The sequence below is a fragment of the Corvus moneduloides genome, chromosome 6, assembly GCF_009650955.1.
Source record: "Corvus moneduloides isolate bCorMon1 chromosome 6, bCorMon1.pri, whole genome shotgun sequence".
NCBI lineage: Eukaryota > Metazoa > Chordata > Aves > Passeriformes > Corvidae > Corvus > Corvus moneduloides.
This window is the reverse complement of record NC_045481.1, coordinates 62,515,013-62,542,771: the sequence shown is the minus strand read 5'-3', so window position 1 is coordinate 62,542,771 and position 27,759 is coordinate 62,515,013. Positions and strand designations below refer to the sequence as shown.

General features: G+C 53.4%; 3 protein-coding genes across 13 annotated transcripts in view; 2 read left to right on the top strand and 1 right to left on the bottom strand.

Annotated features, from left to right (window-relative positions):
• The first annotated feature begins 284 nt into the window (after positions 1 to 284).
• Positions 285 to 3,727, top strand: FTH1 (ferritin heavy chain 1). Its single transcript, XM_032112006.1, has 4 exons — positions 285 to 540; positions 1,902 to 2,048; positions 2,500 to 2,625; positions 3,399 to 3,727. The coding sequence occupies exons 1-4, from the start codon at positions 430 to 432 to the stop codon at positions 3,555 to 3,557; spliced, it is 543 nt and encodes a 180-aa protein (XP_031967897.1). The 5' UTR covers positions 285 to 429; the 3' UTR covers positions 3,558 to 3,727.
• On the bottom strand, positions 3,522 to 14,150 carry BEST1 (bestrophin 1). Of its 4 annotated transcripts, none has more exons than XM_032111811.1 (10): positions 13,841 to 14,150; positions 11,455 to 11,614; positions 11,211 to 11,305; positions 10,425 to 10,658; positions 9,687 to 9,841; positions 8,877 to 8,954; positions 7,285 to 7,437; positions 6,763 to 6,843; positions 6,023 to 6,174; positions 3,522 to 5,738 (listed from the first exon to the last, which is right to left on the bottom strand). In XM_032111811.1, exons 2-10 carry the CDS (start codon positions 11,604 to 11,606, stop codon positions 4,559 to 4,561), a joined length of 2,280 nt encoding a protein of 759 aa, XP_031967702.1. In that variant the 5' UTR covers positions 11,607 to 11,614; positions 13,841 to 14,150; the 3' UTR covers positions 3,522 to 4,558. The 4 variants fall into 4 exon arrangements, with proteins under 4 accessions (XP_031967702.1, XP_031967701.1, XP_031967703.1 ...); XM_032111810.1 differs by lacking the exon at positions 13,841 to 14,150 and adding an exon at positions 13,628 to 13,834; XM_032111812.1 differs by lacking the exon at positions 13,841 to 14,150 and having other exon boundaries at positions 10,425 to 10,669; positions 11,455 to 11,555.
• RAB3IL1 (RAB3A interacting protein like 1) overlaps positions 11,608 to 27,759 on the top strand; it is a 26,921-nt gene continuing 10,769 nt past the window's right edge. Inside the window, exons 1-10 of one of the 8 annotated variants that reach the window (XM_032111875.1) lie at positions 11,608 to 11,738; positions 21,156 to 21,390; positions 21,579 to 21,674; positions 23,047 to 23,124; positions 23,715 to 23,930; positions 24,775 to 24,906; positions 25,642 to 25,770; positions 25,859 to 25,971; positions 26,281 to 26,304; positions 27,616 to 27,715. In XM_032111875.1, coding sequence (XP_031967766.1) covers positions 21,217 to 21,390; positions 21,579 to 21,674; positions 23,047 to 23,124; positions 23,715 to 23,930; positions 24,775 to 24,906; positions 25,642 to 25,770; positions 25,859 to 25,971; positions 26,281 to 26,304; positions 27,616 to 27,715 — 1,062 coding nt within the window. In that variant the 5' untranslated portion in view covers positions 11,608 to 11,738; positions 21,156 to 21,216. Of the gene's footprint in view, positions 11,739 to 17,726; positions 18,081 to 18,165; positions 18,597 to 18,626; positions 19,594 to 21,155; positions 21,391 to 21,578; positions 21,675 to 23,046; positions 23,125 to 23,714; positions 23,931 to 24,774; positions 24,907 to 25,641; positions 25,771 to 25,858; positions 25,972 to 26,280; positions 26,305 to 27,615; positions 27,716 to 27,759 lie in introns of those variants that run through there. The other 7 variants (XM_032111869.1, XM_032111871.1, XM_032111874.1 and 4 more) reach the window with 7 other exon arrangements.

Here is a 27,759-nt window from a genome sequence, read left to right as displayed (position 1 = left end):
ATGCAGGATGTCGGACACGCTTTGGCGGCGGGCTCGGCAGAGCGCTTGAGGGGAAATGGCCGGATTTGGTGACTTCTGGGGGGATTTTCCAAGGTGGGCCATTCCCTGAGGGACGGCGCGCGGCGCGGCGGGAAACGGGGGCGCGCGGGCCCGGCCCCCCGGCGGGCGTGGCCTGGGCGGGTGCTGAGTCACGCCGGGCCAGCAGAAGGGCGCCGGGATGCCCCGCCCCGCCGTGGGGGCGTGGCCTGGCGCGCGCCGCTATAAAAGGGACGTCGGCAGGCGGGTGGCCCTCAGAGCGCGTCAGCGGCGGAGCGAAGCGGGTTCCTGCGTCAACAGTGCTTGGACGGAACCGGCCGCGCTCGGGCCCGCTGCCCCCTCCATCACCACCGCCCGCACGGTCACCGCAACATCCACCGGAGCACCCCAGCCATGGCAGCGCCCCCCTCTCAGGTGCGCCAGAACTACCACCAGGACTGCGAGGCCGCCGTCAACCGCCAGATTAACCTGGAGCTCTACGCGTCCTACGTGTACCTCAGCATGGTGAGGGCAGCGGGCGCGGCGGGGTGAGGGAAGGGCCCTGCGAGGGATAAAGGGGCTGCACGAGGGCCTGGCCCCGGCGGGGGGTTCCTGGGTGCCGGGCGGTGCCTGCGGGCCCAGCTCCTCCTCCTCCTTTTTCTCCACCTCCTCCTCCCCCCGCCGCTTCCAGGCCCGGCGGGGCCGTCTCCTGGGTGTAGGTGAGGCCCTTTATCTCGCCTGCTCCGCGGGCCCGCGGCCGTTGCCCTTGGCGGCCTCGTTATCAGCCCCGCTCAGCGCCTTGCCGGCGGCTCTGCCCTTGGGGCCGGGCTGGGTAGCGGGAGGCGCCGAACGAGGCGCTTGGCACCTTTCCCGCAGGAGTGCTTTCCTCCCAGGCACGGGTTTCCTCCAGGAATCGGTAGGAATCCACGGTTTCCTTGGGCCCTGTGTTTATATGTCTTCTTTGGCCCGAGGCGCCCGTTTTAGCCGTCCCCTGACCTCTGTGCAGCAATCCTGGTGCTGTGGGCGCGCTGAGACACAGAAACTTCCTAGTGACACTGTGCTGTGTTGTGGCACGAATTCTGCAGCTTTTTTTTCTGTGTTAATTTGTTTCTGAGTCCTGTTTTGAGCTTGTGTTGGTGGGTGATAGTGGTACACAAGCACCAGTGTCTTGCCTTGAACCTCCAGGCCGCTGGGTTAAGAGCAGAGAATTCTGTAGAAGGTTGGTAAATAACTGGCAGTTGATACAGAACTTACCATTGAATCCTGGTAATGGCTCTTACCAAGGAATAAACAAGCTGTGTGATGGCTTCTAAGTGCTGTTACAGGGTTTTTTTTGGTTTTCAGAAAAGTATTTGCTGTTGAATTCATATTTTAGTTCCATTTATCTCTTGTGTTTTAAATGTGACTTTTTTTTCCCCCCCAGAAGTAGAAAGTGTATTCCTTAGTCTAATCCCTGGAAAGCCTAGGGAAGCAAGAGAGCTTTATTGCTAAGTACCTAAAAGTTCTTGGCTTACCCTTACCTGGTGTTGCAAGGCATGACCCTGACTTGCAATGTGATCATTGTAAACAAGCTCGGGCAAACAAAGGGAAGATTTCTCCTTGAAAAAGGCTTTTCAAGGCTGCCGTTCCGTGGTGCTCAGAAGAGGTGTCTGTGGGGCATCAGGTTTTGGTGGTTTTTGTTTTGTTGGTATCTTCAGAGCTGAGCCAAGGACACAAACACCATTTATTCGTGCCCTTGGTAGGGATACAGGTTAAAATTTAATCCTTGCTGGAAAAATTGAATCATACTAAGGGGAGAGTTGTTCCACACTGCCTTGCTGGCCTGGGCTTGGACCACAGCCATCCTGAAGCAGGGGTTTTGAGCCTGTGAACTCTTTATTTTTCAGTCCTACTATTTTGACCGGGATGATGTGGCCCTGAAAAACTTTGCCAAGTACTTCCTGCATCAGTCCCACGAGGAGCGGGAGCACGCTGAGAAGCTGATGAAGCTGCAAAACCAGAGGGGCGGGCGCATCTTCCTGCAGGACATCAAGGTGAGCTGGGGGCTGTCCCCAGCTGGAAAGGGATGAATTTTCCTCTGGGTTCTCCACAGAAAGAGCAGCAGCTGACACTGGAGAGGCACAGTCATTTGAGATGTGTAGTAATTTGATGACTTGTTCAGGTTGACTAATAAAAAAGTACTTATTGTGTAAGGAGAGGGTGCTGAGCCCTGGTTTATTTGCTGTGGGTTGAGGGCAGAACCAGAAGACAACTGGTTCCTCACCATCATTTAATTTACCAGTAGAAGGGCTCTGTGCTGTGTTTGGAGAAGTGGGACTTTGAGGGTTCACTCAGTTCTATTCCCAGGGTGCACTTCACATTTTTGACTTCACATAAGTGCCTAAACTTGGTCTAAAACAAGGCTTTGAGAGTGATCTAAAGGCTCTCTACCCTGCTGGTCTGTGGGTTCTTACAGAAAACATGTCCTGTGCTTTCCCCTTGCAGAAGCCAGACCGTGATGACTGGGAGAATGGCCTGACTGCCATGGAGTGTGCATTGCACCTGGAGAAAAACGTGAACCAGTCACTGCTAGAACTGCACAAATTGGCGACCGAAAAGAACGACCCACACGTAAGTGCATGCTGAGGATCAGTGTGGCTGTGCAAGGATGTGTCTTTTACTTGTGTGTGTCCCTGATGCTGTTACAGGTGAAAAAAGGTGTGAACCAGGGGTGCAGCCCTCACAAAGCCCTTTGGTGGGGTTACTGCTGTCTTTCCAGGAAGATTTTTAAGGTGGCAGGGACCTGCTTTGTTCCCTCTGAAGTGTGTCTGTGAGCAGTCTCTATGGAGACTGTTTCTGAGGGCGTTGCGTTCCATCTTTTTAAGGCTTTTTGTCACGAGCCTTTTTTGCCACAAAATTCTGGAGTTGCTTTGGGATATTAAAAGCCCTGATGTTTCAGAACAGTGTTTGAAAACACAGGATTCTTTGTAGATGGAAGTTTTTGGCAAGGCTGGGTTGAGACTGCTTAGTATCAGGAAGAGATTATTAATATGTGTGAGAATCCAAGCACTCTTGGGACTGTCCTGCTTAAGTTAGAGGGACCTCTTAAAACCAGAGGTGTAAATCCCCACTGCTGTGAGTTTGCTGTGCAGTGGGGGAGTCTAAATCTGTTCAGGAGCTTGGCTAATGCTTCCTGCAGTGAGGAGGAGAGGCTTCCTGAGCTGCCTGGCTCCGCAGGGTTCTGGAGCGAGTGAGCCTACGTAAGCCTGGCTTGCTTTGATCTTGCTCTGAAACAAAACTAGATGCTGCTTCCTCTCAGCTTGAAAATCCTGCATCCTTTCCTTTCCCTAGAGAGCCTTGGTAGCATTTCAGGCCTGAATTTAAACCTCTGGTCTCCCTTGCAGTTGTGTGACTTCATTGAGACCCATTACCTGGATGAGCAGGTGAAAGCCATCAAGGAGCTGGGTGACCATGTGACCAACCTGCGGAAGATGGGGGCCCCCAAATACGGCATGGCAGAGTATCTCTTCGACAAGCACACCCTCGGGGACTGTGACAGCTGAAGCCTTGCCAAGAGCCATGCTGTGGGTTTCAGTGGGACTCCTACTTACTGTCCAGCCATGCATGCAGCTTCAGCTACCTAGATAAACAGTTCCATACTCTGTACCAAATATCCCCCTTTCTCTTCGTGTTTTATGTACTGCCCTCCAGCCAATAAAGTGACTTGGTTCCAGCTGGCTTTTCCTGTTGAGTTTGGAGGGAGAGCAGGCAGCTGTAGTGAAGGCAGTGGGAGGTCAATGTGTTGTGTGACATAGGGGATTTGCAGCTGCTGCTGAAGGCAGAAGTAGGAAAAGCTCTGGTTTCTTTAAATTCCTTGCAGGGAACTAAAATGAGGACATGAAACCAAGGTCCTGGGCTTGAGCCTTGCTTTTATTTTTTGAGGGTGGGGAGTAAAAATCAGCTGAGTGGTGTCTGCTGCCGTCCATCTTTCTCTGAGCACTGTCAAATCTGTGGCGGGGGGATGTGGAATTTCAGAAGGAAGCAATGTGCTGGGCAGATGCTGCAGCTGCCCGTGCTGGTAGGCCCTTACCCTGCCTTACTCCAGTACTTTCCCAGTACTGGAAAACACCAGCCAGACAGGACTGGCAGAAGCACTGTGGGTCTGCATCACAAGTGATGGGACTTGCTTCAGTCCCTTACTTTTCCCTGGAGTATCTTGTTAGGAGTGCAAGTCCTGCCTGAGACTTGGAAGCTCAAGTTCTCATTCTTGCTGTGATGAGGAGGGGAAATATCAACATCACCTGTGCTCCTGTTCTGGGCTACACCTGGCTGGTCAGGCTGGTACCTGCAGTATTTAACACTCAAAGTCTTGTTCTTTTGCTACAGATTGGGTTTTTTGGTGCTTTTGTTCTTGTTGCAACACGAGTTGTGCCTGCTGAGGCCAGGAGCAGCGTGTCCTTAGTGCTGGTTTTAGCCCAGGCCGGGCTCCAGCTGCATGTCCAGCACTTCTGTTTGGGTGAGTGCCAGGATAAGGCAGGTATCCCATGGATCCATGGGGTCCCCTTTAGCTGTACTGGTCCATCTGCTCCTCCCCTGGGCTTTCACTGGCCTCCAGGATCACCTCCATCAGCCCCACGTAGTCACCCTCGGCTAGGGAGATTCCAGAGTCATTGGGGGATGGACTCTCTGCTCTCCTGGGCTCTTTTGGAGCTGGGGGATTAGTGCTTCCATTCCCAGTGTCTCTCATGTTCCTGGAAACCTCTGGGTGCTGGTCTGGAGCACTGGCTGCATCTTCCAAACTCAGGCTGTGAGCCTCGGGGCCCAGGTTCCCCTTGTGGGACCTTTCCAGCGCTGGAGAGGTGACTGGAGTGAAGGAGAAGCAGAGGGAGGCGCTGCCTCTGGGGGTTTTGTTACTGGGGGTGTGAAAGGCACTGGAATGCTCTGAATTGGGAGTGGCTGAGGCCGTGCTCTCCAGGTTTAGCCAGGGTGGGTGCGAGGCTTTGGAGCTCTTCAGATTCTTGAAGCTGCCTTGTTTCTCGTGCTCGGGGGACTCTGCCAGGAAGGGGAATTTTGGGCTGTTGGATGCTGTGGACCGTGCTCCTGGGCTTCCTGTGGTGGCAGCTTCCCTGGAGCTGCTCTTTCCTTCTTCTACTGTCACAGCCGTGAAATCAGGACCTCTGCTCCGCTCCGTGGGCCAAACAAAGGTTTCTCTTGCAGCAGAGCCCAGGGAGCTCTGACTCTTGTCCACATCGCTGGCCCTGGAAGGGGAGCTGTTGACGATGACATCCCGAAGGGAAGTGGAGCACGCAGCGATGCTGGAGAGCGCCGGCGGCTTCTTGCGCCCTTGGCGGCGGGAAGGGAAAATCATGGGGATGGAGCTGATGGGCGTCTGTGGAGCGCTGTAGAACCCAGGCCTCTCATAGAAGGGGGTGGACATGAAGGCGTCAAACTCCCTCAGTTTTCCCTCTTCACTGTCCCACTGCTCCTGGGAGTCTCCCCTTGGCTGATTGATGCCACAAGGGCTTCCAGACTTCCCCATGTCCTGGTAGGTATAATGGGAGAAGGGCGACGCGGGATCTCCTCGCCGGCGCAGCAGGTTCATCCGGGAAGAGGACCTGGAGAAGCTCGGGGACTGGACACCCAGGAGGCGGCCCAGGTGTCCCAGCAAGGGAGTGGAGTGGTTGGCCTCCTCGTTCTCTTTAATCTGCTCCAGGGGCTGGAACTCCATCTCTTCCTTCTGCATGCTGGGAAAGGCAAAGCAGGCTGTTACGCAGCCACACGGTAGGGGGGGATCTGGAGAGGCTGGCAGCACTGGGAATGCTGCTGCCAGTGGCAAGCCTCTCCCTGTATTGCCATTAGCCCCCCAAAAGAGGGATGCTCATCCACAGGTGAGTGGGGGAGAGAGGTCAAATTTATCCTCTTCCATGGAGGATGTTGGCTTGTTGTGGACAAACCTAAAAGCTCCTCAAGTGTAATGTCCTGCACAAGACCCGATCCAGGTGTTGTCACACTTTGTCCCTGCGCTCACCTGATGTCAAAAGTGGAGCCCAGGAAGGACGGGCGCTTGTACTCGGCAGTGGCTGCGGTGTAGGGTGGCTGAGGATCGGGCTCGTTCCAGTACAGATCCTTCTCCAGAATGGGTAAATCCTGGTGCATCTCATCCACTGCCATGAGGGAGACCTGTGGAGGACAGCAGGAATGTCACACGGGGTGAGCAGCTTTTTGCGTGCCTGTTATCCGGGGTACAAAGGAACACAGAGCTGGAGGAAGTGGTGCAGCACGGAACCCAGGCAAGTGGCTGGGGTTGCTGTGGTTTCCTGTCACTTGCGTTGTTTCTCACGCAGAGATTTGATTAATTGGAAGGAATATGCTGCTGAAGGAGACAGGAAAGCAACAGGCTCGCTAGGACAGAAGGGCTGGAGATGTGGAGTTACTGCATGGCAGAAAGCAGATGAGGCAGTTTTAGATGGATGCAGGGTAGGAAAGCCCAGGAGAGGCAGGAATCACGTGTCATTCCAAGGCAGCTGAGGCCTGAAACGAGCAGCCTGGATCCATCCCATGTCCCAGAGCATGGACCGAAGCTGCAGTCACCCTCTGTGTACAAAGATATGCCAGAAGCCCCAAATTCCCTCATGTGGATTGGGGGGGATCTCTCCCATCGCAGGCAGGGAGGTGGGGGCAGAGGTGTTGCAGGAGAATTTGGTCACTGTCCTGCCTTGGTGTTCCTCTTCAGGTGAGGCTCACCTGGAGGACCTTCCCCCCCTTTACCTGCAGGTTCCTGTCGATGAGCCAGTTGGTTTCAAAGTCATCGTCGTCCTCCCCAAAAGGGTTGATGAGCTGCTCGGCCACCTGCATGTGGAGAGCACACAGCACAGGTCACCACTGTCATCCCTGCCCCCTTCCCTGCAAGGAGAAGTCAGGCGTGATGTCCCTTGAATTCCAAGCCATGTTTTCCCTCCCAAAAAGGGGGGTGGGTTAAAAGTGGAGGCATCCCAGGGGCTGGGAAACATTGGAATTTATAATAACTCCCCTGTGCTCACACAGCCCTCCTGCAACTTCAGGAGCTCCTTTTTTCCCTCTAGTCAGGATCAAAGCCTAGGAAAAGTGCAGCTGGTGTCCAGAATGAGACACTGGGAAAATTAGAAAGTCCTGGCACTTCCCTCAGCCCCTCTTGGCTTACTGTTGTTGCCCATAGATCAAAGAACACAGCTGAGTTCCTGGTAAGCTCGCTCTGGGAAGAACCCTTGGCCGGGTCAGATTCCAGCTCCAGCCATGCTTTCTTGGACTTACCTTTAACCAGCCAGCGTAGAAGAAGAATTGCAAAAACGTAAAGACAGGCACGAAGAGATCCAGCTCATGGCCAGGATATGCTTTCTCTGGATCCAGGAATTGCCTCCCGATCAGACAGGCCAGGAAGAAGCTGTAAACAGCCACGGTCACCACCTGGGAAGGATGCCAAGGGACACACCAGGGCAGCGTGAGTTCCCAGCATCTCCCTGCAGTTCCACCCCACACAGCTCCAAAGGCAGGCTCTGTAGCCTCGGGAAAGCCCTGGATTCAGTTCTGACAGGCTTTTTGGAGGAGGATGCATTTCCATCCAGAAAGCTACAGGCATTCCCTTTTCCCTTCAGCTTTTACGTACGCTGGGTGCCATTCCATGCTGTCCCTGGAATGACATCTGTGCAGGTGTCACAGGCCAGTGGCAGCAGCAAGCACATGACATCCTGGATGGGCTGGAAGCTGTCTCATGGCTCAGTCCATGCTGGCAGAGTGCTTCCAAGTCCGGGAAGGGAACCCTGGCATTGCTATTTGCTCCTTCCTTCCTGCTCCTCATGCTGAGCTTTTATTAATATTTTCCTGCCTGTATTTCAGGCTATGCTGAGCTTTGTACTTTTCCCTGTCACCACAGGACTGAGCTTCCCCTTTTCAAGTTAAAAGTAACCAAGGCTCTCACGTGGTCCCTTGATACAAACAAGGGGGTTCGAAACTGGAATACACTTTCCCAATGTGTTCCTCATTAACCTCTGGTGCTGCCAGAGGAGGAGCAGCAGCAGCTCCTGTTTCATGGTGAAGGGCATCCCTGTTATCTGAGCAGCTGGATTGCAGGAGACAAAGGAGCAAGGTGTGGTGCCAAAGTGTCTGCCTGGGCTGGTAAACAGCTGAGTGCACACCTGGCACAACCTTCCCGGGATCTTGCCCAGGATGTGATCCCTGCAAGGCGGTGCAGGGAGTGGGTCTGTGTGTTCCTGTGTTTTCCACGTGGATTTGTTACCCCTGGACAGAGGTTGTTTCTGGAGAGGTGGGTGTGTCTGAGTTAGGGAAAGGAGGCTGGGCTGGGTGTGTGCTGAGGTACCTACGGAAGAGAGATGACATATGCAGGTGGGGGTGAGGGATTCAAGAGTATCCTGCATTTTCCATAGGTGAGGCAGGTATGGAGCACTTCTACAAAGACAGGCTGAGAGAGCTGGGGTTGTTCAGCCTGGAGATGAGAAGGTTTTGGGGAGGCTGTGGCCTTCCAGTACCTTAAAGAGGGAGCTTATGGAAAGGAGGGAGAGGGACTTTTTACACAGGCAGATAGTGACAGCACAAGGAACAATGGTTTTAAACTGATAGAGGGCAGGCTTAGATTAGATATGAGGAAGGAATTCTTTACTAAGAGGGTGTGAGGCCCTGGCATAGGTTTTCCAGAGAAGATGTGGCTGCCCCATGCCTGGAAGTGTCCAAGGCCAGGTTGGACAGGGTTTGGAGCAGCCTGGTCTAGTGGAAGGTGTCCCTGGATGAGCTTTAAGCTCCCTTCCAACCCAAACCATTCCAGGCGTGGGTGTCAATGGGGATGTGCACAGGCAGTGGTGGAGCAATGAGTGTGGGGATTCCCTTCTCACCTGGGTGTAGACCAGGGGGATGCTGATCCAGTCGTATCCGTAGAGCCTCCCACACTGGCTGCGCAGGGTGTTGAGCTCCTGCAGCAGGGAAAAGGGAATGGCATGTCAGGATAACTTCCCATCTCCTTGCTGGGGACATGGAGCCTCTCCAGCACCACTGTCCTCCATTGCTCCAGCCCTTTCCCTTCTGGTTATACCTCCTCTGGAAGCAGGGCTCAGTCTCAGCCTGGGAATTGCTCAGCCTGGAGGAATTCCCTGCTGCCTGGGTGTCTCCCCCTGAGCCCAAGATCCCTTCCTAACTCACTTCACAGCAGAGTTTCTCCTCACAAAATGAGTGGCCAACAGGTGCGGCAAAGAATGCCCTCAGGAGCATCCATTTCTCTCTCCTGTCGATAGATAAGTATCCCAGAGGGAGAACTCTCTCTCTGTGGGCAGATGAATCCTGCTCCAGGCAACAGAAACCACGTGACTTTCCCTGCACATGAATACCGAGAAGGATGAGCTGCTACAGAGCCTTTTTCTGTGCAGCTGGGCAGGGATTGTTGCCAGGTCTTGCCTGTGGAGCATGGCCTGTTGCCCAAAACTATCTAAAGAGTTTTTAATAGCAAAGTTTTCTACAGGACCTCAGTTGCTGAGGGTGTTTTTGACCTCTCCTTGTCTCTTCCAGACACATGCTTCCTTGTGGCTTTCCATCTGGATCCTAGAGCCCTCCACTGGCACTGGCTGTTTGGAACGTGTCAAGGACCTGCTGCACAGGTGCCTCCCATTCCCCAGAATCTCAAAGAGTTGCCTGTCCCCTCTGTCACTCACATTCAGGATGCCTTGGAGCAGCACGCTGTCCCGGATCCTCCCATCATTCCTTGCCTTCACAGCCAGGTTGGAGAACCACACGCATGGGATCCAAAACTTGTTGTGGGGGGAATTCAAGCTCTCAAACTTCTTGTGCTCTTCTGGTGTCATGAGGCCTGGGTGGGAAAGAGCAGCAGGAGAGGGATGGACATAGAAGGCAGAAGGAACTGATCTGGTCCGAAATGAAAACGTCTGAGTCTCGGGTGGTTGCCTTGGCTCTCCTTAAAAATGCCAGGAAAGACTCAGAACTTTGGGAGACATGTAGAAGGACAAGTTTCCTTGTTAAAACATTGAGTCACAGAGATGGGATAATGGGATTTCACTTCGGATGTCTGCAGCACATCAAATCAGAGCCATCGGGGAGATAAAGCACTGCTGCAGGTGCAGCTGCCTGGTGTTCATAGATGCTTGTTGAGAATGGGATAATATTTGTCCCTGAAGTGCCTTTTCTTTTTAGGAAGCCAACGATATTACATCTCTGTGGCTTGCTAAGGGAAGCCAGATGACTCGGGCAGATTGGGAACTGCTGCACCTTGAGGAGCACCTTCCAAGAGGATTGAGGGAGCCCCGCAGTTAAGGTTGGACACTTGCATCTCAAAAAAATCCCCACCTGTCCTGAGGGAGCAGCACCACCCCATTTCCAGAGAGCCTTTCCCAAGGCCCCCTGCCCCTAGAGGAGCAGCAAGGAGCAGGACTGACCTGCCCTCACGACGTGCTCCATGCTGGGGAAGCGCTTGTAGACGGCGGTGCTGACGGAACGCAGGATCAGCACGCTGACCAGGTTGCTGTAGCGCATCAGGGTGCGGCGCAGGAGCCTCCCGTACTCGTCCTCCCCGTCCACGTTGCAGGACACCAGGTTCATGATCCGGTCCGGCCATGGGATGCTCTCGTACTGGGCCCACCAGCGGGACACCACTAGGGCCACGTAGAAACCTAGAGGGGAGCTGAGAGAGTCAGGCATCTGAAAAGAGCTTCCTCCTCCCACTCCGTCTGCTCTCCTTCTTTTCTCTTCTCCTGCTCATACAGGGATGCCTGGAGGGGAATTCAGTCTTCTGTGCTAAAAGGAAGTCTGGATTTCATACTCTGCTTCATAGAGTCAGAACAGTTTAGGTTGGAAGGGACCTTAAAGATCATCTCATTCCAAGCCCCTGCTGTGGACAGGGACATCTTCCACTAGTCCAGGTCGCTCAGAGCTCCACCCAGCCTGGCCCTGAAAACTTACAGGGATGAGGCAGCCACAAGTTCCCTGGGCATATCTGGTGCCACTTGGAGCCTGCCCTCCTGGAACCCAGAATATGCAGTGCCAGCTGTGTGCTGAGGGACACTCACAGATGTGACACGAAATATTCCACTTGAGGAGTTTTACAAAGGCAGAGGGGGAGGGATCTGCTCAGTGAATCCTGCCTGCCTGCAGAGCTCTACCAAACCAGGGAGAAGAAATGCTGTCCCATTCCCCTCCCTGCTGGATTCCAGACAGCTCCTTACCCAGCACAAAGGACACGGGGATTAGCTCGGCGTAGCTGTTGCAGTACAGCGCCAGCTTCTCGAACATCAGCCTTTGGCTCTCGCTCAGGATCAGCCTAAAAGGGACAAAGAGAAGCAGTTCTCCCTCTCCCTTCCCTCCTGTGAACAGAGTCTGGCAAGTGCCTGTCCAGCAGGATCCCTGCCCCGATCCCGTGTTTCTCCCGTGTCCTGCTCCAGGCCAGGCCGTGGGTGTGAAGGTGCTCACCTGTAGACAAGGCTGATGGTGAAGTAGAGCGAGATGAAGATCAGGAACTCGGAGTAGAGCAGTTTGTAGATGCTGCCTTTCCATTGGAGCAGGAGCTGGGAGAAGGTGCCCAGGCGGGCATCAGCCACGCGGTTGGTGTAGGTCACTGTCATCACAGCTCCTGTGCAGGCACATGACAAGCAGGGCTTGGAGCTTGAGCAGGAGGAGGACACAGGGACGTCCCAAGTGTCCCACCAAGCAAGATGGAAAGGGAAGAGAAAGAATGAGCTGAGATCAAAAGCCAGGTAAGAAGAAGGCAGCAGCACACAGAGCCAGGAGGAAATCGATGGCAGGCAATTAATTTGATGAATTTGCCATCTTTTCCCTGTCCTTAAGCTGGTTATAGTGACTGAGGATGTATTTTCTGGTGAATCCCTTTGTTTTTAGTGTTTGATTGTCAGCATTCAAGTGGGGCTGGTTGGTTGGAGGGGACAGAGCCCAGGTGCCACCCCCTTCCACAAAACACTTGTGTAAGATTAATCTCAGGGTCACAAACTCCAAAGTTTATGCTTATCCCAGTAATTTTCTTAATATAGTTTTTGTTCCAAGTGTGTTTCTGTAAACCTACTTGCTGGGAAGCATCTTCCTGGAATACTGCTGGGAAAAAATCTCAAACAAATCCAACCCAAAGGAAAGGAAAAACCCCAGAAAGATTTCTTGGGAGTGATCCAGATAAAGGCATCCCAGCAAGGATAGCTGTCTGCACTTTGCTGGTCCTAGTCCTGCAGGCAGAGCAGCCTTCCCTGTTGGAGATCTGTGGGATGGAGTTTGGCCAGGCTCACAGGGCCCAGATTCCAGCAGCTCCACCTCCCCTCTCCTTCAACCATATGTTGCACAATAAATCACAGTGGATGCAAAATAGGCGTTGAGGCTCCTGAAATGCTCCCCAGAGATGCAGCATCCCCATTTTACTTCTAGTCTAACTTGCAAAAATAATTCTTTATAATCAATTAATAATCAGACTCATATTTATATAAACCTGAATTTGTACCAAAAAAAAAAATAACCCAACAAGCAACAAGACACCAGTGTTAGCCGTGCCAGGCAGGTTGGTGAATGATTCCTTGGGGTAGAAATAATTATCCAAGGTGAAACTATTGGTATTTCTGAATCCTAACATGTCAGCAGGCATTGCTATTTAACAGAGGTAATAATGTTAACGATTATGGGGCCTTGGGCCCTTCCCTGAATGATGGGGATGAAGAAGCACTTCAAGGGACAGTTCACACCCTGCAGCAGCTGAAGGCAGGTAAGTTTGGGCCCATGATCCTCATTTATTTCTCATTTAAGCATCCCAGTGAAAGACTTACACTGAGGTGAGGACACCTCAGGTCCCAGTAAGCTGCTGCTGTGAAGAAAACCAGCAAAGTCTGGATTTTTGGCTATTTCAGCCAAACAGCATCTTTGTCCTGGGTTTGGCTTTTTGGTGCTGCTCCTCCTTCGGGTTTCCTTGTCATAACTCAGGTCCCTGAGTCCCCTCTTTAGGGTGACTCAGGGACCTGAGAGGAGCAGAGCTGTCCCTGTCCCCAGCTGCACAAATGCCCGTTTCAATAAATCCTCGTGCCCATTCCATATGGATTTCTGGGCACAGGACTTGGAAGAGTGGCTTTTAACTGCCCCAGAGGTTGCACGCATGGGCTGTCCAGAAGAGAAAAGCACACCCAAAACCCCATACATTTTTGGGGCCTCTTACACAAAGCTGCCTCTTTTCTCTGCGCTTTGGGGCTCGAAAGCGCTCAGGGAGAATCCTCGTTGCGTAATTCAAATACAGATTCACTTTTTTTTACCAAAGAAGGAAAACTCCAGCTCTTGTCCATGTAAATAATGGATGTCACCCACCTCTACTCTGTTCTGCTCCCGTTATATCCCGGGATATGGGGCTTTACCCAGTGCTTTTCCCTCCAGCCCTGAATGGTTAAGGCACCTCCCTGCCCACCTGCCAGCCTGTGATGGGCTGCCCTGGGATGTCACTGGGCAGCTGGCGTTTTCTGTTTGTGGCTGAGGTCCCTGGTGGGAGGTGACTCACCGGCACACCGGAGTTGGGATGGGCAGGAAGAGCCCACCCAGGGAGCTGCTGCCTGCCACCCCCTGCTCATCCCTCTGGACTAACCAACACACCTGGAAGTCGACTGACCTGGAATCCAGTTGTGGGAGCCCACAGCAAGCAGGATTCTGGGACATAGGTGCATCACCCACCACAAACAGACCCGAGCAGGTATCGCAGAGATGGACAACAAGCGGACAGAGCAGAGGGATGGAGCCAGAGGAGGTCACGGATAGGCAGGAAGATGGATCTCTGCAGGAGAGAGTGATCCTCCTGCTGCTGTTAGGAGGACCAGATACTCACAGTCATGGGCTCCTGAGCCGCGCTGGAGGCTGGGGACGTTTGGTCCCGCACGTGTCCCTGCTGGGTCCTTTGTGGCCCGAGCCACCGCCCGCCTCCTTGTGCCCCCTTGGCTCATGGGGGGATTGGACCTGCCCCACACGGTGTGCTAAGGAGGCTGAGACCCACTTGGGAGCTGCAGCCGGTCACTTGATGCCGTAATCCCTCCTCATTACAAAAGAGACTCTGTTGTCTTTTGCCCTGTTCCCTCCTAATCTTCTGAGTAAGCCCTGCGTGTTTATAGAGGCAGCCGGAGGAGGGGGAGGCAGGGCTGGCTGCTCTGCTGCTGCTAACTCCTGGCACAGCCATGGTGGCTGCCAGAAGAGAGGCATTTTTCCTCTAATTCTTTCCTGTTTGGTCCCTCTCTCCGTGTCACAATCTTACAGGAACCCCAGGAGATTATGCAGGGCTGGAATTTTCCACCAAGGCTGTAAAATGCGGCATGCTCGGGGGCTGCCCTCTCTTCCCTAGGTCAGTGAAACACCTGGTCCATGCTCTGCCTGGCTCTCACAGGATGTTCCCCTGTCATCCCTCGCTGTCCCTGGATGAGTTTGCCACCTCTTCCAGCTGTGGTTTGCGTGCTGAGGATTTCCCCTCTGCCACTGGCTCTCTGAGACTCTTTCCATGTGTTTGCTTTCTTTTCCTCTTGCTTCTCCAGCAGTGCTCGGGGGTTGTCAGTGCCCTTTCCTGTGTGACATCCTGGGAAACACTGGTCCTTGTCTTGCCCTCAAACTTCACCAAGCCAGAGAACTCCTTCCCTCTGTCTTTCCAGGGTCCTCAGTCCCTTTTCTGCTCCCAAGCCATCCTTCCCAATTGTGACCATCCTTTCCTTCCACCACCTCCTCAATGCCTCTGGTCAGGTCTTTAGGACATTCCCCTTCCATGAGGCTCTGAATCAAAATCTTTTCTTACTGAAGTGGTCTTCCATCGTTTAGGCAGCTGTGGGACAGTGTGGAGAGCGAGCACAGGTCTGCTCCCTGCAGGTAAGAGCAGCTGGAGACCCAGGCTCCTGTAATAACCAACTTTCTCTTGTGCTTTGTCTTTGACACTTACGTAACATCAGCAGTTGGGATCGATTTGTCCCAGCTGTAGTTTTCTTCTTCCTGTGGTTGATCCTAGACAAGGGGAGGGGGTTGTTTCACTGCTCCTTTGGAGCAGGTGCTGCCTGGCATCTGCCTGATGGGGGATTTCTGGTGCAGTCCTAGGAATTGCTGCCAGTGGCAGGGAGATCATAGCTTAAAACGTGGGATTCAGTGCTCTGTGAAGGGGGATGAGAGCAGAGGGTCCCTCTCTGAAGGGAATGTGGTCCAGTCCCAGGGATGGAATTGGTGAACAGGCAGGCTGAGACAGATCTTGAGGGTCTCAGTGCCTGAACCCTCATCCCCACACAGCAGGGAGACAAAAATGCTTCAGGTGAGACATTTGCTGGAGCTGTTGGGAGCAGTTTGGGTGCTCCTGGGGACATGGAGAAACAACCACCCCCAGTGTCCTGCTGTTTGTGGAGGGATGTGCTGGCATCTGGGGGCCTCTGCTGCCCTCCTCTGAGAGCAGCTCCTCTGGCAGCTCGAGTGCTCCACAGCTGCCCTTGGGACAGCAGGAAATATGTGTGGAATTTAATATTAAAGTAAATAACTGAGGGGCTACTAGCGTGGCAGTGCTGCTTGGATCCCTTTCCACATCCCCTGTGGCCTCAGACCCAGAGGAAGAGGATGGTCTGAAAGTCTGCCTTGCTCAGCAGAGCAGGAAGCAAAGAGGTGCTGACATCCATCCTCAGCCTCAGAGCCCTGCAATAATCCTCTTTTTCTCCCTGTTGAAGATGCAGAGATTGAATTGCTGTGCTGGAGTTGAATCCCTGTTTTGAGAATGCCGAAGGGCCGCTCTCCATGCTGAGTTAGCAGCAGCTGGCTGGGAAAGGCACAGTGCCCTCCTTGCTCTCTCCCAGAGAATAGTAAGTGTTTTTAGGGACAGTGGGTCCCAAAGCTTGGTGAAATTCCTTTCCCTTCTCCAGTGTCAGTGCTGGGCTAGACACAGAGGCAGCTGGAATCAGAGGCAGCTCTCCAAATTACATTCTTCCTTGGAATCTGATGTAACTTTTTAAAAAAATTGAAGTGGGAAGTGCCTGGGGAGATGCTGTTTTTCATGGACAGGATTTACTCAGAGGTTTGAGCTGGCCAGAAATGTTTGAAGAGGATGCAGTGACCCTGCAGTGCTTTTGTGAGGACCCTCAGGCTCGTTGCCCTTATGCTGCAGAATTCCTCACTAATTCTGTGCCATCCTGGGCTGCCCTGGGAGCTGGGGGTGCCTGTCCCTATGCCAAGCTCTATCTGCCCCTTTGCATTTGCTTTTAGGGGCTTGGATGGTGACAAATTTCTCACCTTCCCTCTGATGTTGCACAATTCAGTGTGTACAGCACGGAAATGAGGGAAGGGTCCTTAGTGAGGTCCCTCTTCTCTTGCCTTAGGAATTGTGGTGGGGATTAGGTGCCAAAGGGAGGATCGACCATGTTGGTGCTGGAAATCAGAGACCCCAGAGGAGCCTTGCTGCAGCCCTTGCAGCCAGCTGAGAAAACATGTGGCACAGCCAAGGAGCCAGCCAGGAGGGGGTGGATGGAGCCTGGAGTTCCAGGCCATTTGTTTTCATTCTCCTTTCCATGGCAATAACATCCGGTTTGAGTTTGCTGGGTAAGGGGTGTCAGCAGGTCAGATCCTGCTTTCCAAGATCCAAAATAATCCCTGTTCTTCCTTCCCTTCCCAGCCTGTGTCTAGCTTCCTCTTTTCGTTCTTTTCCTCTTTTCGTTCTTTTCCGGGAAGAAGAGGGGGAGCACATGCCACTCTCTGCCTTGTGACAAGTTGCTTTTTCAAGTGGCTGGGATTCAGCATGTCCAGCACATCCCTCTCAAAGCTTCCTGTCAGCACTATCAGTTCCCATCCTTCCTGCCTTTGTTGGCTCCTGGTGGGAGCACTTCTACCTTTCTAATCTGAGGACCCTCTGTTGCTGCTCGCCAAGCCTTGGGAGTTAATAATTACAAAGACTAATCACTTCTGGTGCTGCCTTGCAGAGCTGAAGATCTTTCCCCTCCTCCCAAAAGTTCCCTGAAGATAGCAAAGGTTGCAGCCAGTGACACAAACATCCCAGACACTCCGTTCCCAGACTTCAGAGCATGGGCTTGGCCCATGCTGTCCCCGTGCATCCCGGCCATGAGGCAGGGCAGGGCTGGAGGTGACACGGACACCCAGGAGATGCTGGGACAGAGAATTGCTCCCTGTGTGATATCCAAAGCAAAATCCTGCACTGGACACAAGGATCGCCATGTCTGATTCTCCCGCCTCTGGCGTTGGGTCTGTCCCCAAGGCAGAGGATGGACAAGCTGAGAGCAAGGCAGGAGCTGCCCCTGTGTGCAAAGGCTCCAAGGGGATACAGCCGCCTGGAGAAGAGCCCAGGGCAATGGCAAGGTAGGATGTGATGGGAAATGTCCTCTGAGGGCAGGAGCAGTTTTCGGTTCAAAATTCCAGTGTTGTCAATCCAGAGGTGGCAATAGGATCTGCTGTGGGACAGGGGAAACAGCAGGAGTGGTTTGCCTGTTGGGTTCCCAGCCCAGTGCTCCCCTTGAAGTTTAAAAACGCTGGAGAGCCAGCAGCCTTTTTCCCCCCAGCCAGATTTCCCCCATCCTTCCACCTTCCTGCGTATTATCCCTTCTTTACATCCCCAGTTTCCCCTCTGTATTGGCTTTGTGTGGCACGGTTTTGGTGGCGGGGGTACAGGCGAGCAGAGATCCTCCTGCAGCCCATGGAGGACCCCACGCTGGAGCAGGGGGGTGCCCGAAGGAGGCTGTGACCCCACAGGGAGCCTGTGCTGGAGCAGGGTCCTGGCTGGACCTGTGGAGAGAGGAGCCCACGCTGGAGCTGCCTGTTCCTGAAGGACTGACCCTGAGAAAGGGACCAGCGCTGGGGCAGTGCATGAAGAACCCGATAGAGAAGTTCCTGGAGGGCTTCTCCCGTGGGAGGAACCCCCCGCTGGAGCAGGGGCGGAGTGTGAGGCATCCTCCTCTGGAGGAAGAAGGAGCAGCAGAGCCAGCAGCCCCCATTCCCTATCCCGCTGCCAGGAAGGAGGCGGAGGAAGCCAGGAGCGATTCCGAGCCGCGGACGAAGAGCGGAGCGGAGGGACGGTTGTTGGACATTTCCTTTGAACTCCTCATTGTCCCCCGGTGAGTCGATGGGTGACAAAGCACGCTAATTCCCGGCCGCTCCAGCCTGTAGTGCCCGTGCCGGGGCGTGCAGAGTGACCCCTCCGGGCCCCCGGCGGCGCTCAGGGCGCAGCCGCGCCGGCATCACGTGGGCGGCGGGGCCGGGGCTGCTCGGGATCGGCTCCAGATCCTCCGGGAACGGATCCGGTTCTGGCTCCTCCGGGCACGGCTTCTGCTGCGGCTCCGCTTCTGGGTCCCCCGGGCACGGCGCCGCCGGCGGCTCCGGTTCTGATCCCTCCGGGCACGACTGCGGCTCCTCCGGGCTCGGATCCGGCGGCGGCTCCGCTTCGGGTCCCTCCGGCCACCGCTCCTGCTCCGGCTGCGGCTTCTCCGGGCGCGTCTCTGCTTCTCGCTCCGGCTTCTCCCCCGGGCACAGCTCCCGCTCCCGGTGCGGCTGCCCCGGGCATGGGGGCGGCGGCGGGCGCGCCTCCGCCGTGAGCAGCATCAGCAGCAGCGGGACCCAGCGATGTTGCGGGGGTAGGTGCGGGTCTGGACGGGGAAGGAGTGGCGTCCGTGTGTCGGGGCTCTGGGAATCCACAGAGTCCTGGAATGGTTTGAGTTGGATGGGGTCTTGAAGTTCATCTTGTCCTGCCAAGGGCAGGGACACCTTCCACTAGACCGAGTTGCTCCAAGTCCCGTCCAACTTGGCGTGGACACTTTCAGAGATGGGGCAGCCCCAGCTTCTCTGGGAAATCCATTCCATCAGCCTCACAGGGAAGAAGCCACATGGAAGCCAAGTAAGGAGATGGAATAAGGAGGCAGCAGCATCCCCAGACACAGGACTTGGCGTTTCACTGCTGAGACAAACATAAGAAACACCAGTGTGTGTTCTGCTATAATATAATAACATAAAAATATAATAAACTACTGCCAGATGCTTTGCCAAACATTTGAGGGATGATGCTGAGCACCCATGGGAGGATGAGCCGCTCTGGACGGATGCTGGTCCGTGGTGGTGCAGGTCAGGGGTCCGTCCTGGTGGGGATGGAAAAGTCCGGCCCTGCTCCCAAACCTGCGGGTAAGAGTTTAACCTGGAGAGAGCCAGAGGCTGCTTGCACGGGAAACAACCCCGTCGGATCAGTGCTGCAGGAAACATGTGGGGCCCGCTGGAAAAAGTGCAGATCCTGCACATTTTTTTGCTTTTTCTACAGAAAACCAACTTTAGAAGGTTGTGGGGTGTTGGGGATTTTTTTTTTTTTTTTTGCGTGTGGGTTTGCGTTTCTTGTGTCAGCACGTGACTCTTAGGGATATGATCCACTTTTCCTGGAAAGACAGCTACCAGTCAGCAAGAGAGAGGGAGTGTTTGTGGTGGTCCTTTGGTCTCTGGGGTTGGATTTCAGAGCCTCACCTGGACGCTGAGAGGAATCCAGCACAGCCAAGGCTTCCATAGGGATTCTGTTTGCGTGGCGTGGAGAAAGAGTGAGCTATTCCATCATAGATGATTTTCCAGGATATGTTTTTGGCATTACAGAATGTGGGTGGGACTGTTTAATTCCTTCATATCCTCCAGTTTTCTTCTGTAATGTGTGGAAATACACTGAAATATGTCTCCTGAGGCAACTTTCAGCTGAGAATTAGAGAGTCATAAAGAAACAACATCATTTTTTCTTCCTGTGTGTTAGATTAAGTGTATTTGTATCAGTAGATTGCTGAAATGTCCCTTTTCCTCGCTGCTGCTTTTATTTATTATTTTTATCCTCTGTGCTCTCGTTTCCCTGCTCCTTTCTGGTGTGATTTCTTCCGAGGGTTCAGAGAGTTCTCCATGTGTGCTTTTCCATGTGTTTTCCTGTGGTACCTGAGCTGATTTAGTTGGGAGCTGCTGCTTCCTTCCCCCTGTGGAAGGTGGCTGTGGACAGATGTTGGTCTTGGACAGCTCGGGGGGCACAGAGGAGGGGGAAATTAGAATGGAAAAGGTGATAGGACACTCTGGGACTGAGGGGATAAGCCCAGCCTGTGTGGAGTCAGAGCAAGGGGGAAGAGTGTGGCCTGGCTGGAATGCAGGGGAGGAAAACACAGAGATGGGGCAAAGGGAAGAGGAAAAAACAAACCTGAGAAAAAAGAGGTGATGGCTGCTCTGCAGGAGGAGGTGGTGGGCAAGGAGCAGTGTCCAGGAGTGTGGGAGGAGGTGCACGAAGAGAAGGGCACCAGAGCTCAGCCAGGGCTCATGAGCCAGAGATAAGCAGCAGCAAGTTAATCTGCAGGGCACTGCCTGTGTCTGGGCAGGATAGAAAACTTCCACGTGGGGAAGGCTTGGACATGCTCGCCCTGTCTTCAGATGGAGAGAGATTTCGTGGAGAGAGTTCAGTGAGGAAGAGGAGAAATGCAAACACCACGGTGACAGCACTCAAATGATGTTTTCCTCCCCTAAAGCCTCTCCAGCGTTAATTTGGGAGTTGGCAGAGCCCTACTCAGCACTGGGGTGCAGTGTCCTGGGTGACTCTTGTGGTTTCTTCTTTCTAGGATATCTCTGCTTGCTGAAATTAAAAAATAGGGCTTCCACCCAGCTTGGGGAAAATACACTGGCTTAGACAGCTCTGTGGAGGATTTCAGTGGGAAATAGGTGGGAAAGTAGGTTAAAAATAGATCGTTTCCCTCTGAAGCAGGTGCAGGGGGTAGAGAAAGGCTGGGTTGGCAGCAGAGGGGATTGGGGTCTGTATATTAGGAATGGGAAAGCTGTATTCCTTCTTTTTGCTGCTTCAGTAGAGAAGTCTGACCTTAGGTCTGCTGGGTGTGTCCTGGAATCCTAAAAAGCCATCTGCAGGATGTTTCTCTTGGAGAGCAGGTGATCCCTGGAGTAGCTGTCTTTAGTTCTCCTGCCTTATCCTGAGTTACTAAGGACACCATGCCAAAAGGGTGAAGCACTTCCATAAGGGTGCAGGGCAGAGGAGCTGGTGCAGCTGATGCTGCCCAAATTCTTCCCCATCACCCTCCCTGCCCCATTCCCAGTGCCTGTGCCTGGGGTTGGATGTGTTGTGAGTGTTGGAGGAAGGCTCTGGATCACCCCCACGCTCATTTTCCCTGTGCTGCTACCCCCAGCCAGGTCAGTTTTGAGGAAGAGAGCCAGAATCCACCCGCTGTGGGACACTGGAAGCCCCTGATGCCATCCAAAGGTGACAAGGAGGAGCCAGAGGGTGGATGCCAGGATGCTGGAGGTGTGGATGAGCCCCAGTCCACAGAGCAGCTCAATGTGTCCCGGCTGCGCAGCTCCTCGGTGGAGATCCGGGAGAAGGGCTCTGAGTTCCTGAGAGATGAGCTGCACAAAGCACAGAAGGTAAGGCCCAGGGTTTGTGGGAACCCCTGGGGATGGCAGCATGGGTTAGAGCAGGGGGGGCTTTCCTAGAGGTGGTGACAGGAATCTCGGGTCAGGGATCATCAGGTGCCATGGTGGGGAGGAAGGGCTGTGCTTGACAGGCTGGGGCAGGGCATCAGCACTCCTATCCCTCTCCATTTCCTCGACAGGAGCTGAAGCTCAAGGACAAAGAATGTGAGAGATTGTCAAAAGTCAGGGAACAACTGGAGCAGGAACTGGAGGAGTTAACAGCCAGCCTGTTTGAGGTACCACCTTCTTCCTTTTCCCATCATTTCTTAAGCTCCTTTAAGACAGGCTTTCCCTGGACTTCCAGCTATCTCCTCCCACAATTTCCTCCTCTCCCCTGTTGTGCTTTCCCACTTGGAGAAGCAGAGCTGGCCAGTGCTGCAGGTGGAGCCTTTACCTGGATTTCTTTCCCATTCTAGCAGCTGTGGGGTGGCATAAAGAGCACAGTAATGGTTGCAAAATGTGGGAATGCCTGGAGCTGGAGCCAAGCACAGATCCCTGTTCCTCTCCATGCCTGCTCTGTAGTCTGGGCAGCTGCTGTGTAATAGAGATGATTCCCTGGCTTATCCCAACCCTTGCTGGGAGTGGGAACATGCTGGATGTCCTCATCCACTCTGCTCCAATGAGTGTACTGTTGGTTCTTGGCTTTGTTTTGGTTTGGTGGTTTGTTTTTTTTTTTTTTTTGTTATGTGATTCTTGCCAAGCTGTATCCTGGCAAAATCCCATTCACCAGCAGCTCTAATGTCTGGATCTCTCTGGGTAGTGAGGAAAGCCAGAGCCCATCTGTGCCTTTGAAATACAGGGCTGTGAGAGCCAGGGGAGCACCCCTCTCCTGAAATTTTGGCTGCCTGAGCCCAGGCTGACCTTGGAAATGATGTAGCCAAGGGCTGTCCCCTGCCTTTGGTGCCCTTGGCCAGACGCTGCTTCCAGACTGCAGGGAGGCCCCAGCTGGGATTCATCCCGCTGCCCTCTTCCTGTGGGAGAAGCTTTTAAGCCAGTTTCCACCATTTGGCCCCCACCTGAGCTCCAGCTCCTGCTCTGTCACAGCTGTGCCTGGGGCAGTGGGGACCAGCTGCTCTGAAGGGGAAGAGGGAGCAAAGTGCAATAACAAGACAGGCAGGAGCAGTGCCCTCAGCAAGACATGGAGCAGCGAGTCTGGATCAGGATCAGAGCCACAGGCAGTAGTCAGGGTCAGGAATCAGTGCAGGGATCCCCCAGCAAGGCTGCAGTGACTGCAGGAAGCCAGGCTGAGGTGAGGCTGGAGTTGCAGAGGTGTTGGAATAGGGACAGGCACAGCTGTGGGTGGCACGGGTGGGTTCTAATGTTAAAGCAATTCCCAAGGGCAAGGAAGGGCAGGTCCTTGCTTCTGGCATTCTTCTCAGCAGCCCCTATCAGTGAGAGATGACCTTGGCCAGCTAAACTTAACTTAGGCAGCTACACTCCAGGAAATTCTGAGGGAAGGCTCTGCACAGCTGGCAGAGCAAACCCCTCGGATGTGGCAGGGATGTCTGTCCCCTTGGCTGGAGCACGTGATGTGGCAGATCTGTGACCTGCCTTACTGGCTGTGTGAGCTGGGGTGCAGCAGGTGAACTAAAACTCTCTCTGGTGCAGGAAGCCCACAAGATGGTGAGAGAAGCCAACACCAAACAGGCTGCAGCAGAGAAACAGCTCAGGGAGGCCCGGGGCAAGGTGAGTGACTCCCTGTGACTTCATTTTTGGGGGTGGTGTGGTGGCCTCCCTGCCCAGCCTGGCCAGAGGGCTGCTTGTTGGCTGAGGAGAGGGAAGTGCAGCTTGATCTCTCCGAGATGCTGTGGTCCTTTTCCAGCAGACACTTGAGTGAGGGGGAAAAGGCCTTGCAGACATCCTTGCAATCTCCTGCTGATCCAGCTCCCGTTTGGGAAATGGATCCACAGAGAAATAATGAGTTGTTTAATTGTCACAGTTCTGGGATGGATGGATGGATAGAGCGGGGACCTGGGGAGTTGCAATTTCCTGACACGGCTGCACCACAAGGCTGCTCAAATGGCTCCATCTTGAGGAGAGAGAAATTCCTTTGGAGTTACTGGTTCTGAAAAGAGCCTGGGATAAAGTGTGCTGATTGAAGGGGTAGATTCCAAAACAGCTGCTGTTTAAAATTCTGGATGGTGGTGGCACTGGGAGGATGGGGAGAGGCTTTGTGGCTGGGCTTGTAGCTGATTCCCTGTGGCTTCAGTGTTTGATGGAGTGCAGCAAACTGGAGCCCGGCAGGTGCTGAGGGTGCCTCTTGCTTGTGTCCCCAGATTGACATGCTGCAGGCAGAGGTGACAGCCCTGAAGACACTGGTGATCACATCCACGCCGTCCTCCCCGAACAGGGAGCTGCACCCTCAGCTGCAGAGCCCTTCCAAAGCTGGCTTCAGGAAGGGCCACGGGCGCAACAAAAGCACCAGCAGTGCCATGGTGTCAGCTGCCAGCCAGAACGTGGCTCCAGAGCCCGTCAGCTGGGAATGCAAAGAGGTGGGTGAGGGACATCTCTGCATCCGGGAGCTCCGGGCTTGGGCTTCCCACAGAGGTCTGTGGTCTCACTGAGCAGCTGTTTGTGCCTTGTTCCCTAAATTTGTGCTGAGGCAGGCGCTGGAGGGTTTCCTTTTGTGGGGATTTCCTCTTTGTTGGGACAGGAAGCAGCTGAGGGATCACTGAGGGGCAGATCCAGGGGGTGCTAGTGCTGTGAGCGGATATCCAGAGGTGCTGAGCAGAAGCCAGTTCCACTAGCCAGATGTGGACACAGCTGTCCTGGGAAGCAAGTAGGAGGCACTTGGTCAGGAAAAATGAAAATGAAGAAGAATGTGGTGGGGGAATATGTCTCACTAGTGATTTTTTGGGAGCTGCGGCCTATGCCATGGAGAATTGTTGAGGGAACACAAAGGCTTGTTAAAGATTTGGATCTGTCATTTCTTCATGGAGGCAACTTCCATGGGGTGCAGATCTCCTGGGATTTCAAATCTCAGCTTCCAGAGTGCCCAATAATGTTATGTACCAAGGATGGGATGGCTTTTTGTCCCTCAGAATCCTTACTGGCCGGTGTGAGAGGTGATAAAAGTGAACCTGGCATTTGGAGAGCTGGTGCTGTATGGGAAAGATCTTAAATTGAGCCTAAAAATGGTAATTTTTGTTCCCTTTTTGCACCTCAAGCTGAAGTCTAAAGAAGTGGCTTGTGGCCCTGTGGTGCCTTGAGGACCATGCTCAGTTCCTGGAGGGGAGGACCTGGGCCTTTCTCTGTATCTCATGTTTTTTACCTCCCTCCTTGCCTGTCTCTCTAAACCTCTTCCTTCACTGTCTGTCTCTCCCTCTGCCCTCCAAGTCTGGTTTCCCTGCTCTCCTCTCCCTGCTCCTTTGCATCCTCCCTGGGAAGGCTATCCACATCACCTATGAGCCAGGCTGGCAGGCCTTGGGAGCAGATGCTTCCTCCTCCTCTTCCTCCTCCTCACGGCAGGTAACCAACCTCTGGGAATGGGTGGGGACCCACCTGCCTCTCACGCTTGCAGCCTTTCAGTTCCAGCTTCCTTTTATGCTAATCTCCATTTTTTTTTTCCTTTCATTTTGTTTTTCTCCATTTGTTTTTCCATCTTGTGGCTCTGAAGCTGTTGCTGGTCCCAGGTGAGCAGTCTCCATGGCACAGAGGGGGTGTGCTGGAATCCAGACTTTGCCAGCTGTTTTCACTCATGTTCTTTGTGTTGCTCAGCTTAGTTTTATTTTTTCCTTTCAGCAGCTTTTGTTGGGCTTGTAGGAGCTGCCCTGTCAGTCAGGTTGGTGCTTTGCCCAATGATCCATCTGGGATTTAAATGCCAGGTCCCAGAGAGTCTCCTATTGCCCCTCAGCTGCTCCCATCATTCCTGCCACGGGCTGAGCGGTGTGTTCAGCAGTTGTGTGGTGGCTTTCCTGCAGCCACAGGAGGGAGGAAAAGCCACCTGGAGGAAAATGGGATAGAGAGGTGCCTGCAGGCCTCTGGCAGATGCAGCCCAGGGTGGCTGTGTCACTCTGGCACGGAACTGCTGCTGGGTGGGAAACGAGAGATCCTTGGAGCCAGGCAGCTTCCCTCAGACACTTCCTGACATCTGAGCCTTTCCAGATGCCAGAGCAGATGTTTCAAAGGTTTCCTGCATAGTAACAGGTACCTTCTGACACGATATCCCTCCCTCTTCCCTCTCCTCTTGGACACTCGCTGCAGGTCGACTCCATTTTATTTGCCGAGTTCCAGACCTGGAAGGAATCTCCAACTTTGGACAAATCCTGCTCCTTCCTGGACAGAATTTACCGAGAAGATGTAGGACCTTGTCTGGACTTCACCAAGCAGGAGGTGAGGGCTGGAGAAGCAGGAGCAGCTGGCAGCTCCGAGGTGTCACTTTTCCTGGAATTCATCCCTGTTTTCCCTTCTCTTGCTGCAGCTGTCGGAGCTGGTGCGAGTGGCTGTGGAGCAGAACACCCTCACCATCGAGCCAGTGGCTTCCCAGACTGTCCCCATGGGGAAGGTGGCAGCAGAAGAGTGTGGTGGCCCCAAGTAAGGACCATGTCTCCTCGCCTTGTCCCCTCCTTGCTGCTGGCTTGTCCCCTCTCGTGGAGTGCTGTGACAGCTTGGGGCCACCTCAGGGTCACCTCACACTAGCAGGAGTGATGTGGTATTCCAAATGGAGAGGAGGGATTTAATTCAGATATTAAGTTTAAGTCCTTTCTTACCTTCCAAGGTGACAGCCAGGGACGTGCAGGTTTCCTCCCACTCTCCTGCAAATTATTCCCCAAACGACCCATCCTGTGTTTATCCTTTTTGGTTTCCTTTTGATTTTTTTAAATTTTATTTTTGTCTTTGCAGTGGCTTCCGGTCACAAATCGTAACGTAAGTGAGATATTTATTGTTCAGCCAGTGATCAAAGATCTCTGGAGCATTAACAAGTCACTAACTCAGCCCCATGTGGCAGCTTGGAGGCTTTTGCTGAGCTGACCTAACTCTTTAACCCTGTTTAAATTCCACCCAGGCAGGATGGGAAGGAACCCATTGGCAATAAAAGACTCCAAAGGAATTTGTTCCCCTTTTTCCCAGGTGCAAAACACTGATTTTTATGGCAGTTTTGGTTAGTTTGGTTGATAGCTATGGTTTTACACCAGGTGGTACCAATCGAGCAAGAGTCACTCTTTTCCAGGATGTTGCAATGCTCAAATACGTGGCTCCTTACAGGTATCTTGTTTACAAAGGTTTTGGTCATCCTGCACCTCCTGGGAATTTAATCTCCTTAAGTTGTGTTAATATTTGGTCAATGATTACTTCTCCTTGCAACTGGACGCTTGGAACCCGTGCTTCCACTCTTGGCTAATGTTTGCCTCGAGAGCAGTGGAAAACAAGCCCAGGGACAAGCTCGGGAGCTCTCTGAAACAGCAGCTCCCCTCTGCTGTCACCTCCTGTGGCTCCCCAGAGGAGATTTGTTTTGCAGTTTGGGAGTGATGTTCCTCTTCCCACTGAGTCCCTGTGGAACGTGGTGATAACTGTTGCAGTAGAAAATCCTGCTTTGTTGCTCAAAGTGGTGATGGGAATCATCTGCCTTGCAAATAGCAGGAGAAAATGGAAGAAAATAAAGGAATGCTTCGCCCCTTGCTGCTGATTGTTTGGAAAAGGCTGTTTGCACCCTCTGAAATGTTCAAATGGGGAAGCCAAGCTCCTTCCCTGTGTGCCCAAGGAAAGGTTGGCCTGTTTTGAGTTTGTGGTATGTGCAAATCCCGCTCAAATGCTGGATTTACCTGTTTTGAGGCCAGGTTTGGTGCCCAGCCAGCATGTTTGCATCCCACCAGGAATGCTGATACACCTGAGCCTGCCCTGGAATGTGGGGGACATGTACAGAGACCAGGGGACACTGGCTGTGCTCTGCTCCAGCCTCACCTCTTTAATATTTCCTGGGGTTTCCTCAGGGGCTGTGTGCCAGGGGGAAAAAAAAAAAAGTGCTTTCACCTAAAGTCTCCTAAACTTGCCATTTATGGAATATTTCCAGGAGCAAAAGAATATCAGCCAAGGGTTTATTTGGTTTTTTTTTCCTTCTTCATGCTGCCTGACCCAGGGGTGGCTTCTGAGCCATCACTTCCATCTCTCCAGGTGGCTGAATTGCTGGATCTGTGCTGTGCCACTGGATTGCTGAAGTGCTTTTCCCCTTTCCTGCAGGAAGTGTGCTCTGAGCGGCCTCCCCAGGACCTGCAAGCACCGGATCATGCTGGGGGATTCTGGGAATTACTACTACATTTCCCCTTCCTGCAGGGCCAGGGTGAGTCCTTCACCTCCCCAGGGTGCCTCGACCCTCCAGAATTA

What these genes read in the sequence shown, in the direction of transcription:
- BEST1 (XM_032111809.1), bottom strand. Translation starts at nt 11,538, where the DNA reads ATGGAAAGGCAGCATCTACAAACTGCTCTACTCCGAGTTCCTGATCTT. An exon ending in TCCCCCTGGTCTACACCCAG is followed by an intron (nt 7,438 to 8,876) that starts GTGAGAAGGGAA and finishes CATCCTTCCCAG; the next exon opens with GTGGTGACCGTGGCTGTTTA. An exon ending in TCTACGCTGGCTGGTTAAAG is followed by an intron (nt 6,844 to 7,284) that starts GTAAGTCCAAGA and finishes CTCCACATGCAG; the next exon opens with GTGGCCGAGCAGCTCATCAA.
- FTH1 (XM_032112006.1), top strand. Translation starts at nt 430, where the DNA reads ATGGCAGCGCCCCCCTCTCAGGTGCGCCAGAACTACCACCAGGACTGC. An exon ending in TCTTCCTGCAGGACATCAAG is followed by an intron (nt 2,049 to 2,499) that starts GTGAGCTGGGGG and finishes TTCCCCTTGCAG; the next exon opens with AAGCCAGACCGTGATGACTG. An exon ending in CCGAAAAGAACGACCCACAC is followed by an intron (nt 2,626 to 3,398) that starts GTAAGTGCATGC and finishes TCTCCCTTGCAG; the next exon opens with TTGTGTGACTTCATTGAGAC.